Below are 13,913 nucleotides of genomic sequence, written 5' to 3' on the forward strand. Positions count from 1 at the left end.
AGGGAAGGGAAGGGAAGGGAAGGGAGAGTAAAATAACAGTAAAGGAAAAGGTAGGGAAAGGAAGAGGAAAGGAAGAAGAAAGGAAGGGGAAGAGTAAAAGAAGAGGAAATGAGAGAAGGAAAGTGGAGGAAAGAATAAAGGAAGGAGGAAAGGAAGGAGGAAACAAAAGAGGAAATGGAATAGGAAAGTATGAAAGGAACAAAGAGAAGAAAGAACAAAGAAAGGAGAAAAGGAAAGAGGAAAAGAGGGAGGAGGAAAGGAAGGGAAAGAGGAAAGGAAGAGACTTATTTTAGCTTATTGCTTCTTCTATCTTTTTTCAAGATCTTATGAGGGCTGAGAATGTAGGTTACACCCTTGTAAGTGTTAGGGAATCAACTCCTCAAATCCCATTTTCTGTCATCAGTAGAATAATTTTATAACCGCGGTGTCCTTCCACTCCCCTCCCACGTGAAAGGTACTGGCAGTTGACTGTTTTCAATAAATTGTACCTCAATATCCATTCTCACTAGAATCTTAAACAACATTATTCATTTATCTTACAAAGCTACTAAAAAAATTGCCTTCACCTGAAAAATTTTTCTTTGCATTTACCTGCAAATGAAAATGTTTGTTAAAAGATCATGTATTAAAAGTCCACGCAGCACTAAAAAAAAAGGTTTCTGTATATTTGTTCCCATGTTCACTCTTAAATTAAACAAATAAAATAAGGTAAGACAAAGGAAGGTTGAATACTGTTCAGGTTCGCAGGTAACCTTTTTCGTCATTCTGAATGTTTCACTAAGTTTTGTAACTCTGATACTGGACAGCACTTCAATCTTGCTTCTACAGTACGAAAGAAACTTTCAAAAAAATGCTCATCTTGCCTTGTTGCGCTGTCCAAGTGCATCAATGAAGTGTTCACATAATTAACAAATGTAATTGATAGCACCAAACCGTTTGACCAGTCAGATAGGTTCCTAATGCCACACATGCACATTCACACTTCTTTACTGCTGTAACTATGATCCTACACCAATGTTTTATAAATTCGCTGTCTCAGCATTAAAAAATAAGTGCATCAAGTTTCTTTGTACATTCAAGTCACTTTCTAAGGCAAATTGTCTACTGTATGTATTCCCGACTGCTTTGGTATTTTGCTTCAGTTAATTGACAGTGGACATGGGTGTTCAAGCATGTGGACTGGTCAGTTCTGGCTGGAGTGAGTGGGCTTTCACTGGAAGCATGCCTTAGACCAAAATTCTGCATGTTGAAAAAAGGTTCTAGACTTCTGGATGGGGTGCAGACTACATGCATATTTGGCCTATAATTGTTATGGTATGTCAGTATGCAAAGTTCAAATTAAAGTAGAAAACTGCTGATGAGTGATTAGGCTGTACATCCCTTCCTAGCTACGTTCCATTTCTTTTTATTTTTGAGCTAACTTAATTCTTTAAAAAAAGGATCCCCATAGTGATAGCTCAGATTAATACAAATTTAAAACTTTCTTCTCATGTAAGAATATAAGCAGACTGCAGTAAGCGATACATCTATTGCCATGAGACTAATGCAGACCTAATTATTTACTATGTTCTCCTCCTACCCCTCTCTCTCTTTGTGTTTCTTTAGAGGGCAAATGCCTCTACCTGGCAGAAGTCAGTTGGGGTTGCTAGTGCATGGTTTCCAGATGTTCAGCAGAGATGCAACTGGAACTGTATTTTCGCAGTAATTTGTACTCTACTATGGGAAGACTGTTATTTCCCTTAGCAATCAACAAAGACTGAAAAATATTAGTGACTTGCATCACTGTGACACAGTATAGCATTTGGCAAGTATATAGTTCAGCAGTTGAAATAGACGAGTTGAAGTTTTAGAAAAGGTGTTTTCAACTTGAAGAATTTCTGGAAGCAAAGTTTAGTCTTGTGGTGCATGGTCTTGTTCTTACAGTTCAATCTTGCATGCAGGAAAAGATTCATCTTGCATAACGACAGTGCTGCTGCTTGCCAAAACCATAATGTTGAGGTCCTGCTGTTTCTCATGGGTCTCTTGGTACCATTCCCTCATCACTTCTGAGTCATGTGTTGGGATTAATGTCACCTGCAACACAAAACAGAAGTTCTGATGAATGAACAACAGAAATAATTGATAAGCAAAACGTCTTTGCAAGAAGCCCAAGCCACTCTTTCCATTTTGGAAAGAGTGGGTCTTTGCACTGATACGCTTTAGATAAGGGACAAATATTTAATTTACTCTATCATCGTGATGGAAAGGCATATGAAGTTTCCAAATGCATGTAATAACTGTATAAAGTGTAAAACATACGCTTTTCTTCCCTACTTACAAAATGTGACATTTCCAAATGTGGATCATATATATAGCATAGTAAAAAGATGAAACAGCCACCTGGCCCTTTAGGCCAGTTCTCAACTATTTTGTTCACCAGGAACAGGTTTGAAGGGCCAGAAATGTGGGAGCAGCTAAGTGCAGTTCAGCTCTGTGCTTCAGATCATTGATATCTTTATCGATGATTTAGATGAGGGGACTGAGTGCACCATTAGTACATTTGCAGAAGACACCAAGCTGGAGGGGAGTGTTGATCAGCTGGAAGGCTTTTCAGAGAGACCTGGACAGACTGGAGAGTTGGGCTGATTCCAATGGGATGAGGTACAACAAGGCCAAGTGTCGGGTCCTGCACTTTGGCCACAACAATCCCCTGCAGCGCTACAGGCTGGGCACAGAGTGGCTGGAGAGCAGCCAGGTGGAAAGGGATCTGGGAGTTTGGATTGACAGGAAGCTGAACATGAGCCAGCAGTGTGCCCAGGTGGTCAAGAAGGCCAATGGCATCCTGGCCTGGATCAGGAACAGTGTGGCCAGCAGGAGCAGGGAAGTGATTCTGCCCCTGTACTCAGCACTGGTGAGGCCACACCTTGAGTATTGTGTTCAGTTCTGGGCCCCTCAGTTCAGGAAGGATATTGAGGTGCTGGAGCAGGTCCAGAGAAGAGCAACCAGGCTGGTGAAGAGACTCAAACACAAGTCCTTTGAGGAGAGGCTGAGGGAGCTGGGGTTGTTTAGTCTGGAGAAGAGGAGGCTCAGGGGTGACCTCACCACGCTGTACAACTCCCTTGAGAGGAGGTTGTAGCCAGGTTGGAGTTGGTCTCTTCTCCCTCTCAACTATCAGTAAGACAAGAGAGCACAGTCTTAAGCTCTGTCAGGGGAGGTTTAGGCTAGATGTTAGGAAGAAATTCTTTACAGAGAGGGTAATCAGGCATTGGAACGGCCTGCCCAGAGAGGTGGTGGATTCACCATCCCTGGAAGTTTTAAGGATGAGACTGGATGTGGCACTTAGTGCCATGGTCTAGTAACCATGGCGATGTTGGATCAAGGGGTTGGACTCAATGATCTCAGAGGTCCTTTCCAACCTGGCTGATTCTATGATTCACTTATGCATTCTCTCTTATCATCAGTGAAACAGGGTGCCCAGCCTGGGGACCATATTCCCTGGCAGCTGCCAGCCACTCCGCAGAGGTGCTCTAGCTTCTCATAGCTGTCCCAGAGAAGCTTAAATTTCCAGGTAGAGATATGAGTGAAGAGCCTACCTGCATGTTACTCTCCCACTGTGCCTTGCCCTCCAGCAGGGAGTCCAGAACAGCCCTGCTTGGCTCCTCGGCTGCAGAATCATTCCCGCTCACAACATAGTAGGACGACCGCACCCTCTTGAAAAACTCAACATCAACATTCTTGCTATTGCTATGGTTGGGAATGTATACCAGATCCAAATACACTGGAGGTCCAGGAGGCACTGCTGAAGATTTTGTCACCTTAGTATTCCCAGGTCCTTTGAAAACAAAACAACAAAAGTATTTATCACAGGCTGGTTAAAACCACGCATTTAGTAATTACTGTTATAACCACTGAGGTAAATGTGTCCACTTATGGCATTACCCTCATACATATAATGGCATGGTCCAGTTTTGTTGTACACCAGTTATGACTGTAAGGGAAGAAAAACCTGAATAACTGGAACTATATAATACAATAAAAAAATCACTACCACAAACAAAAACTCATCTGAACCTTACATAATAAAATACTACTATTATCCAACAATTACTATGCAGGGCTGTGATTACCGATTTACCATTCAATAAATGGTGGTATTATTTTCCAGGTGAAGAAGTGCAGTTTTTTGAAAGTCTCATGTACACAGGATTATAAAAGGAGTATAAAGGGTCATACAGGGAGCCATGCAGATTGAAGCACTCCTGAAATTTGAGGTAGACAGCAAGACATTATAGCTATTGATATGCTCAGGCTGCCTTACAGGTGCTTTAGAAAGTGCCCGTAACATGAGCAGAAAGAGGGTTGAGGAGTAACTTGGAATGACAGAGGGACTTGTAAAGCAATTCAGAGAACAGAGTCAAGTGCTTGATGTATCCTAATTTGCACACCCAAATCAGCCACTTATCACAAACAGTGGGGGGAAACAAATCTTTGCTGCTGCACATAATATATACAGTACTTGTTCTAAGAAGAGCTTCAGCCAAAAGGAAGTATAACATTTAAACACATTGAAAATAATACACACAAAAAAGTGTCTTTTGCTATAAACTAGATCATGGTGTCAACTGAAAATTGGGATTTGACCAGTAATTTTATCCAGATGACCGCTATTCATGGTCTATTAGCCTTCTCATGCTGACGAAGCTTGGTAAACAATTATCTGAGCAATACACTCAATTTAGGGTGATGCAATGTAAGACCAGCTAAGTCCATTACATTTGTCTAACATATCCTGCTATCCATCAAAGGGCAATACTTCAAATGACATGATAAGATTTTCTGAATTAGTGAGTTTTACCATTGGGTTTTGTTACAAAATATTTTATCATATTTGATGATAAAAAATCTGTGATATTTCTTTTTGAATTGTGATATTAGTTATTACACTTTACACTTAAATGTCATTACCAATAGAGCTCTGTCTTATTCCAGGATACACCTGAAAAGTATGCCTTAAGGAGGAAGACTCATGTGGAGCTAAAATGATGGAGAAATGTACACCATGAAAAACTACATTGCTGCTTTGAAATGATCTACTAACAGAGATATGCAAATGATGGTGTAAGAAAAGAACAGTGTACAACTAAAAACCGGGGCAGCTAAAGACAGTTGAATGCTGCTTTGTTTGTACAGAATCCCAGACCTGCTCCTTGTAAAAAATCTTTCAACAGAACATCTGTCCTTGCAGCAGCAAAGTATACTCCAACCCTCTCTAACAAGGTCTGACGGAAACAAGAGATTAGCACAATGCCTCCTTCAATCATCTAAGTCATATTTTATTGCTATATAGGAAATACAACAGTCGTTCAAAATGACAATAACTTTCTGTATGTTTAATCATCACTGATGGCGTAAGACTTTAACTGGATTATGTGATGTACATGCTTAGTTCACTGAAAGTGCTTTTACTAATTTTGTAATTTTTTTAAATGCTCATTTTAAAATCAATCCAGTATAGTAATGAAAGCATCCAAAAACTGATCATGACTTTGTCTCCCACAATATTAAACTGCATTAATTTATGTTAAAGTGACTTATGCCTACCTATTTCCCACAATGAATAAAGGGGGAATCACTCTGCTACTGATTTCACTTCACCTACAAAAGTGGTACTTTTAATACTGTTAGGTGATTAACCATTTAGAGAGCTAGTATTTAAGTATTAAATTCTTTCTTTTATGTACTCTCTGGGCAAACTGACACATCAATTTTCTCAGATTACAAAAGTAAAACTAGTGAATTTCATGCATTTAAATGTGGCCTTTACATGCTGGATTTACATTTAAAACTGGGACTTTTTTGAGGATTTGCTACAAACCACATTCTCAGTTGATAAAAAGCTAAACTAACTTCACTCTCAAAACTAAGAAAATTGTAACATGAGGGAATTGCTATTTGTCTTTACCTGTGGTTGCAGTCTTTGCTGACTTGGATGTTGTTGTATTTGCTGCATTCTTGGTGTCTTTGTCTTTCTCTTCCACTCGAGACTTTACTTCTGGATTAGAGATATTTTTGGTTGCCTTCTCCACAGATTCCTTCTTTTTTGGAGAAGCTGTTCTGGAAATTTTATCTAAAGATTCTTTTATAGCTGGCTTTGGTGAAGCCACTTGTTTTGATTTACCATCACTTTTTTTAACAGGAGAAGATGACTTGGCCTTTGTACCCTGCTTTTTCGTCTTTGTCTTTTCTTTGAGGTCCTTCTTCAAAGGTTTACCTAAATTCTGATCAACTGGCAGAGCTTCTGGATCAACCATGGTAACATCAGGGTGCCTAGGGGAAGGGCTGCGATCCTGCATTGGGACAGGCGGTGGGTCAATGTGTTTGTACGTAATTGTCTTGTCCGTTGGAATGGTTTCTGACTCATCTTCTGAGTCAATGTTAGCATCTGCAGTGATGGAAGGACATTCCTCAGTCTCCGGGGGAACATCTGAATCAGTCTGAGATGGGGCAGACTCGCTTACAGATGTGGGAGGGGTTTCATCACACTGCCGCCCTTGCTGCTTTCCTCCAGAAGGTGGATGAGCTCCCCCAGACTGAGTTGGAGGCTTCTCTTGATCTTGAGACTGTTCTTCATTTGCAAACCACTCAAGGGGATTTGGGTTGATAAATGAGGGTGAAAGTTCAGTTTTGGGATGTTTATACTCACAAGAGGACACAAGGCATAAGTCAACATCTTGACGGGATTCTGCTAACGATTTACTTGGAGTGAAATGTGCGCTTGTGTCATAGGAATAGCTGGTAGCTTCGGGAGACCTGGTGGCTCTCCCAGTTGTCTCAAATGAGTAATCTGTGGCTTCAGGTGAACTGGAGGCCTTCCCAGTTGTCTCATAGCAGTAGCCAACAGCTTCTGGTGACTTAGAGGTTTTCCTTGTCTCATAGGAGTAATCCATAGAATCAGGTGATCTGGTAGCTTTCCCAGTTATCTCATAGGAATAATCTGTGGTCTCAGGTGATTTGGTGATTTTCCCAACTGTCTCATAGGAATAATCTGGGGCCCCTGGTGACCTGGTGGTTTTCCCTGTTATCTGATAAGAATAATCTGTGACCTCAGATGACCTCATATTTTTTGCAATTATCTCATAGGAATAATCTGTACCCTCAGGTGACCTAGTAGTGTTCCTGGTTATCTCATAGCAATAATCTGTGGCTTCAGGTGACCTAGCAGTTTTTCTGGTTGTCTCATAGGAATAATCCCTACCTTGAGGTGATTTAGTAGATTTTCCAACTGCCTCATAGGAATAGCTAATATTCTCTGGTGACCTAGTAGTTTTCTCTCTGGCCTCATATGAATAACTAAGTTCTTCAGGTGACCTGCTGCTTTTCTCTGAATCTTCTTTCTGTGGGCTCAGTAAAGGTTCTGGACTGTGCTTTGTTAGGGATTCCTGATAACCAACGGCTTTGACAGAGGACACTTGCTGTGACAACAAATGTGTGTCACTAGTTGATACTGCTTCTTTGCTTGCAGGAGGTGAATCTGGAAAAGTAGGAGAATACAGAGGAGAAGATTCCCTCGGAGTTAATGGAGATAGGTCAGATTTTGGTGACAGCTTTTCTCCCAGGCTCTGCACCTTTTCTGAGGTAAAAGAAGAATATAGTGACATATCTCTGTGTGGAACAGCACCTGAAAAAGTTTCCTCTGGCAGTGGTGAAGCTACCTGGGAAGGTGTATGAGCAGATGAAGTTGAGGATGAAGCTTCAATTTGAGAAACTGAAATAATTTCTGAAATATCCTTCTCTTGAGAGTAAGATGACTGCTCCATGGGGGAAATTTTCTGTGCGAAAGGAGGCTCCTGTATATCTGAAGGGCTATAATCTACTTCTGTTGGTCCATTTTCAGATATATGGTGTATAGTAGTGCCTACAGCAGGATATTCTGGAGACTGCCTAGTAAAGTCTATTGCTAAAGACTGCTCAGGGGACTCCCGACCATATCCTACTGACATAACTGACTGCTCAGGAGATCTGTGATCATGCACAGGTGTTCTTGATTTTGCAGTTTTAGGTGAGAAATCTGGTGGAGAAATCGACATGGGCCTTGGGCACTCTTCTTTAGATGGAGACATTTCTGTTTCCTGAAAAGTTGTTGGTGTTTGTACAACTGACACTGAAAGGGAATCATCAACTTCAGTAGAATGGGGAGAACCAACCTCAGCATGCAAAGAAGGAGATACATCATCAGTAGTTGGTTCTGGAAATGAACTAGTGGCAACAGATGCTGTAGAGACAGAAGCTACTCCTTCTATATGGGAATAGGTGTCTTCTGCGACAACCTCGTCAACAGGAGTAGCAGACTTGTCAGAAACAGTGCCTTCAGAAATTGACATTTTGGTATCTTCTTTTAAAGAGCCAAACTGACTAATATCTACTTGAGTCGGTGAGAGATCATCTGCTAACTTCCGCTCATGCAAGACCAGTGAAGACTGAGAGCTGCTGGGTTCTGTATCCTCCATTTTCCTTTCCAGGCTGAAGCCTTCCCTAATTACCATAAACTCCATGCTTTTTTCATCTTGTCTTTCTTGGAAAAGGCCCACAGAGCTGGCTTCTGAAGCTGGACTCATCTGAACAGGTGATTTTTCTTTTTCAGGTTTCCCCTCAGAAGGACTTCCATAATCCCTGGCGGGAGACATTAAATCAGCACTCAAAAATGTATCATAAGTGGTCTCTGAACCTATCAGTGGTGGACTCCGTAGAGGCGAGAGAACTTTTTCAATAGGAGATTCTGAATCTGGCACAGGCTCATCCATTGGGCTTATTCTGCATTTTGCAGAGTCATCTTTGACTTCACTGAACTCAAAGCTAACAGGTGCTTCTGTTGACTTTTCACTGGTCTCACAGGGAAGCTGACTGGACTTTTCATCAGTGGGAGACTGATAATAAGGTGTGTGGCCAGCACTACCAGCAGCAGACTGTGAGGGAGATGCTACTTCTAACGTTTTATCTTCAGGGCTTGCACAGTGCTCCTCAGCAATTTCTTGGTGTACATCGGGCAATCTAGCAACAGGGACTGACTCAGAAGGGACCTTGATCTCATTGGGAGTAAGTGAAAAGTTCACACTACGTTCACCCAGTGGTGTTTTGGCAACAGGTGATGGAGGGGACAAACTGGCAGCTGGACTCTTGGCTGAAGTATGTTTTCCATCAATATCTTCTTGATAGGGTTCTCTGATGTCCATTTTGGCAGTGCCATGGATTTCACTTTCTTTTTGTTGGTATACATCTTGGAACGCAGATTTGCAGAATTTGTCTTCCTCTAATGAAGAAGGTGGTGAGATGGTGGAAGCTGAGGCATTATAATCCTTACCTTCTGTGGCCTCTGTTTTGGATCCTTCAGATAATCCATTAAAAGCATCTGGAAGTGGAGAAAGTTTAGGTCTGCCAAACTCTTGAGAGTACAGTGATGTCTCATACTTGGTGATGTTCACATACTCCTGAGAGGGTGACTCACTTTCCTCATTGTTAGTTTCATCACTCATGACATCTCGGGGTGTCGACATTTCATCCATTGGAGTTGGTTCACTGGATATTTCAATGGTGGACTGTGTGTAACCTGAAGTAGCAGTAAATTCCTCAGGTTGATCTTCTCTGTTTTCTTCATCAGAAACAGTGGCTTCACTTTCTGAACCACCAGGTAGTGTTTCATCATGGATAGAAGAGGCTGGTTCAATTACTGGAGACTGAGACTCTGATCGTTTAGTTGGTGTAATTATGAGTAAGCCATATTTATCTTCAGTTTCACCTGATTCTGCAGCTTTGTCTACCACGGCCATCACATAATCTTCTTCGGTTTCTATTTTTTCAGTTTCCTCTTCATCTCTGATGTCTTCTGCTTTGTCTTCCTCATCTTCTTCAGTCTCTTCAGTTTCTGCCTTTTCTATTGCTTCTTCTCTGTCCTCTTCAGCCCGTTCATCGGATGCCTCGTAATCCGCTTTTTCAATATACTTTTCATCTTTAATGTTAGCCTCTACTCCAGTCATCATTTGTCCAGAGCCATCTGCAACTTTTCTTGCTTCTTGCTTGTACAGTTTTGTGGCATCCAGACATGTCTTTTCTTCTTCATTTTCATCTCGTTCTTCAGCTTCTTCTGTCTCTGCCTTTTCTTCATAATCTCCTGCTTCAGATGATTCTTCCAAACCAGTTCCCTCATCTTCAAACTTTTCATTGTCATCAATGCTGTGCTTTCCCACAGGTTCCAGTTCTTCAGGCGTCTGTTCACATTCACCCTCAGCTTCTGTGGTAGTTATGCCTTCATCAGAGGACTCGGCAGGTCCTTCATTATCCAATTTTTCTTTTTGTACTGTGCCACTGAGTTTCAGTTCATCCTTTATAAGTGGAACCTGAACTTTTGTTTCTTTTGTTGTTTCTACTTCTTCAGCTTTTAATTCCTCAAAATCCTTTGTTAAGTCCTCTGGTGAAGACATAAGGGATCTCTCTGCTTCAAGCTCCTTTCCACCAGTGGTAATTTCTGCAGCTGCTACAGTTATGGCCCCAACTGCTGCAAGAGCAGCTTGTGTTCCACTGACTTTGAGGTCCTTCTTCACAGTTTTAACTTTTCCTTTTTCCTTTGGCTTTCCAGAAGGTATCACTTCTTTTTTAGCAGGTTCCTCTTTCTTTTGTGGTTTAGGCTTTGCTGCTGGCTTTTTGGCTTCATTTGAAGCAGCAGCTGTTTTCTTTGTTTCTTTAGGAATCTTTTTTATGTCCTTTTTGGCTTCTTTGTCTTCCTTCTTAATTTCCTTCTTCTCTTCTTTTTTAGCTTCTTTTTTAGCTTCTTTTTGTGAAGTTTCTTTCTTTATTTCTTTCTTAGTTTCTTTCTTCTCTTCTTTTTTCACCTCCTTTTTAACTTCTTTCTTGATGTCCTCTTTTTTTGGTTTCTCCTCTTTTTTGATGGGGGTTTTCTCCTCTTTTTTGATGGGTGTTTTCTCCTCTCTTTTAGAAACCTCTTTCTTTGGTTTTTCTTTTTCCTCTTTCTTTTCTTCAGGTTTTCCTTTGACTTCCTTTTTCACTGTCTTCTCCTTTGACACTTTTGGTTTTACATCTGTACTTTGTTTCTCAGGAGTTTCAGATTTTACTAATTGTTCTTCTTTAGCTACTATGTCTTTTTCCACCACTATTGGTTTGGTCTCTACTTTTGCTTGTTTTTCTTTTTTAACTGGAACTTTTTCTTTGCTTTCCAACTTCTGAGGCTTTTCTGGTACCAGACTAGGTTTCACAGGCTCTGGTGTTTCCTCTTTAGATTCCTTTCTCACAGGCTTATTTGGTGGTGTCTTTGCCACAGGCTTGAGACTCTCCTTGCTGTCTGTTCGTTGTTTCAACTTTGCTTGTTTCACAGCTGGACTAGCAATGTTCCCAGTTAGATCTTTTTGTGTAACCATTGGTTGTTTAAGGAAGTCTAAGTGTTTGAGTTTTTCTAGTCCTTCTAGAATATTATATTGGGTGCTGTTTCCAGGAAACAGAACTCGGATTATTTTTTCTGCAGGATTAGCTGGGTGCCACACAATCAGGGATGAGACTGAGGTGAAATAGGATAATGGAATGTCTAGTTCTTGGCCATTTGGTAGCAGGAAATCAGCTTTATCTTTGTTAGTACCACTCCACTGCTGCATAAAATATTGCATCTCTTTGCTACTTTTGACAGGATTAAGCACATACATCTCAAGCTTGCCAACTCCCATTTTCTGAAATAAAATTATGGGGTCAATGGTATTTCCTGTATTTCTGAAAAGAGGTTCTGGTTTCATAGACAATTTGTTTAAATACTGGAGAGTAAAACAAGCTTCTTCTACACTCCTTTTGACTCTAAAATTAGGATCCAGGTTCTTCAGGTTCTCAGGTACATTAAGAAATACAACTCCTAGATCAGGTGAGATCAGATTTTTCATCCAGTCACTGTTGGTGGTAGACCCTTGGGATTGTTCTTCTTCTAGTTCAGCTATCTTTCGCTGAAGCATGCTATTGATTCCAGGCAGATTGTCATCTCCAATGTGAGTAAGCAGAATGGAATCTACTCTGTCCAAGTGCCGGATAAGTTTCCAAAAACAGGACTTTCTTTCAGATCCTCCATTGATAAGCATATTGAATCCATTCACTGCAAACAATGCAGAGTCCCCTCTTCCCCCTGGGAAAATATAACAGCAGGGTTTGGAGAGTTTCAAGAAACCTCCTGAGGTTGGAGGTTCCAAAATGTCAAAAGGTGATGGCACTTCTACTGATTCTGACAGATATTCTGTGAATTCAGAGAGTCCTTCCATTTCAGGCAATATAGAAGCTGAGTTGAGTTTAATGTTTATAAAGTCTTGAAGGTTGTGTCTGTCAAGGTTGGAATTTTTCCAGTCTCCTTCCTCAGGGCAGAAAAGAGTTAGGCTGGCTTTGTTGGCAGGGTGTGTGGTGCTCAATAATTCACCAATCTAGGGTTATAAAACAAAAACACAAGAAGATGCACAAAAATTCATTTTTTCAATTACAATAATGTCAGAACATAGTATTTCCTGATCAATTAGAAAAAAACCTTTTTCATTTACTTCGGCAGCGGTGAGTACCCATCCCAGAAGCCAAAGGAAACTGTTACTACAATTAGTTCACTGCTGTATTTTTTAAAACATAAAGGAGGACCTTGTCCCTGGTCACTATTGCCCAAAGGACAACAGCACCCAAGGTTTCCTCATCCCTTCTCCACTTTTTATACAAGGATAGTACAAACTTTTATATCAAGAGGGTATGAGGATTATGAGGCTAATGCAGCCTGCACTGCCATTACATCCCTGCCATTGGCTCATGAGTCTGCCTGATGCCCCAGTTCAACCAGAAGAGCCAGCCAAATATCTAAAGGACAAAGCACAACCTCTTAACAGCCAGAAAGTAACTGCATCATGCAGGAGGCCAGCATCCTCCTAGGGACAGCTGCTATCCTTTGTCCTTTTCTCACAGGATATATTGCACCACACCATCATTACTGCAGCTCTTTCTGCAGGCTGGTTCCTTAAAAGCCAGTACTGCTTCCAGATTTGTCAAGACTTGCTTGCAGAAGATTTTTTCAGCGCAGTGACCATAAGATGGTGGAACTCAGGATCCTGTGTGGAGGAAGCAAAGAAGTAAGCAGGACTAGAATCCTGAACTTTGACCTCTTCCAAGACCTACTTTGAGGAATCCCATGGGTTAGGGCTCTAGAAGAACAGGAGAGCTGGTCAATATTCAAGCATCACTTCCTCCAAGCTCAAGACCAGTGTATTCCCATGAGCAAGAAATTAAGCAAAGGAGGCAAGAGACTGGCATGGATGAGCAAGTAGCTTCTAGCAAATCTCAGATGGAAGAAAGAAATTTATGGCATGTGGAAAAAGGGACAGGTCACATGGGAGGACTAGAGCAATATTGTCAGAATAAGACAGGATGTGACAAGGAAGGCGAAGGACCACTTGGAATTGAGTTTGGCAAGGGATATCAAGGACAACAAGAAGTGCTTCTACAAGTACATCAGAAGCAAAAGGAAGATTAGGGAAAATATGGGACCATTGCTGAATCAGATGGGTGTCCTGGTCATGGAAGACACAGAGGAGGTGGAACTACTGAAAGCCTTTTTTGCCTCAGTCTTTACTGCTGAGGCTGGCCCTCAGGAAATTCAGACCTTGGACGTAAGAGAAGAAGGCTGAAAAAAGGAAGACTGTCCCTTGGTCATAGAGGGGTCGGTTAGAAATCAGTTAGACAGAGTTAATACGCATAAATCCATGGGCTCTGATGGAAGGCACCCATGGGTGCTGAGTGAGCTGTTGCTAAGCTACACTCCATCATCTCTGAAAAATCACGGAGAACAGAAGTGCCTGATGACTGGAGGAAAGCCAGTGTTACTCCCATCTTTAAAAAGGGCAAGAAGAAAACTACCAGCCAGT

At 41.3% G+C, this 13,913-nt stretch overlaps 1 protein-coding gene across 2 annotated transcripts in view; it reads right to left on the bottom strand.

Annotated features, from left to right (window-relative positions):
* Positions 1-311: 311 nt before the first annotated feature.
* MAP1B (microtubule associated protein 1B) overlaps positions 312-13,913 on the bottom strand; it is a 74,740-nt gene continuing 61,138 nt past the window's right edge. Inside the window, exons 5-7 of one of the 2 annotated variants that reach the window (XM_027883608.1) lie at positions 5,942-12,437; positions 3,573-3,811; positions 312-2,073 (exon numbers count right to left, since the gene is read on the bottom strand). In XM_027883608.1, coding sequence (XP_027739409.1) covers positions 1,918-2,073; positions 3,573-3,811; positions 5,942-12,437 — 6,891 coding nt within the window. In that variant the 3' untranslated portion in view covers positions 312-1,917. Of the gene's footprint in view, positions 2,074-3,572; positions 3,812-5,941; positions 12,438-13,913 lie in introns of those variants that run through there. The other variant, XR_003571205.1, reaches the window with a different exon arrangement.

This window comes from Empidonax traillii, unplaced genomic scaffold (assembly GCF_003031625.1).
Source record: "Empidonax traillii isolate 1590-97213 ecotype Southwest subspecies unplaced genomic scaffold, ASM303162v1 scaffold8:size5222938, whole genome shotgun sequence".
Classification (NCBI taxonomy): Eukaryota; Metazoa; Chordata; class Aves; order Passeriformes; family Tyrannidae; genus Empidonax; species Empidonax traillii.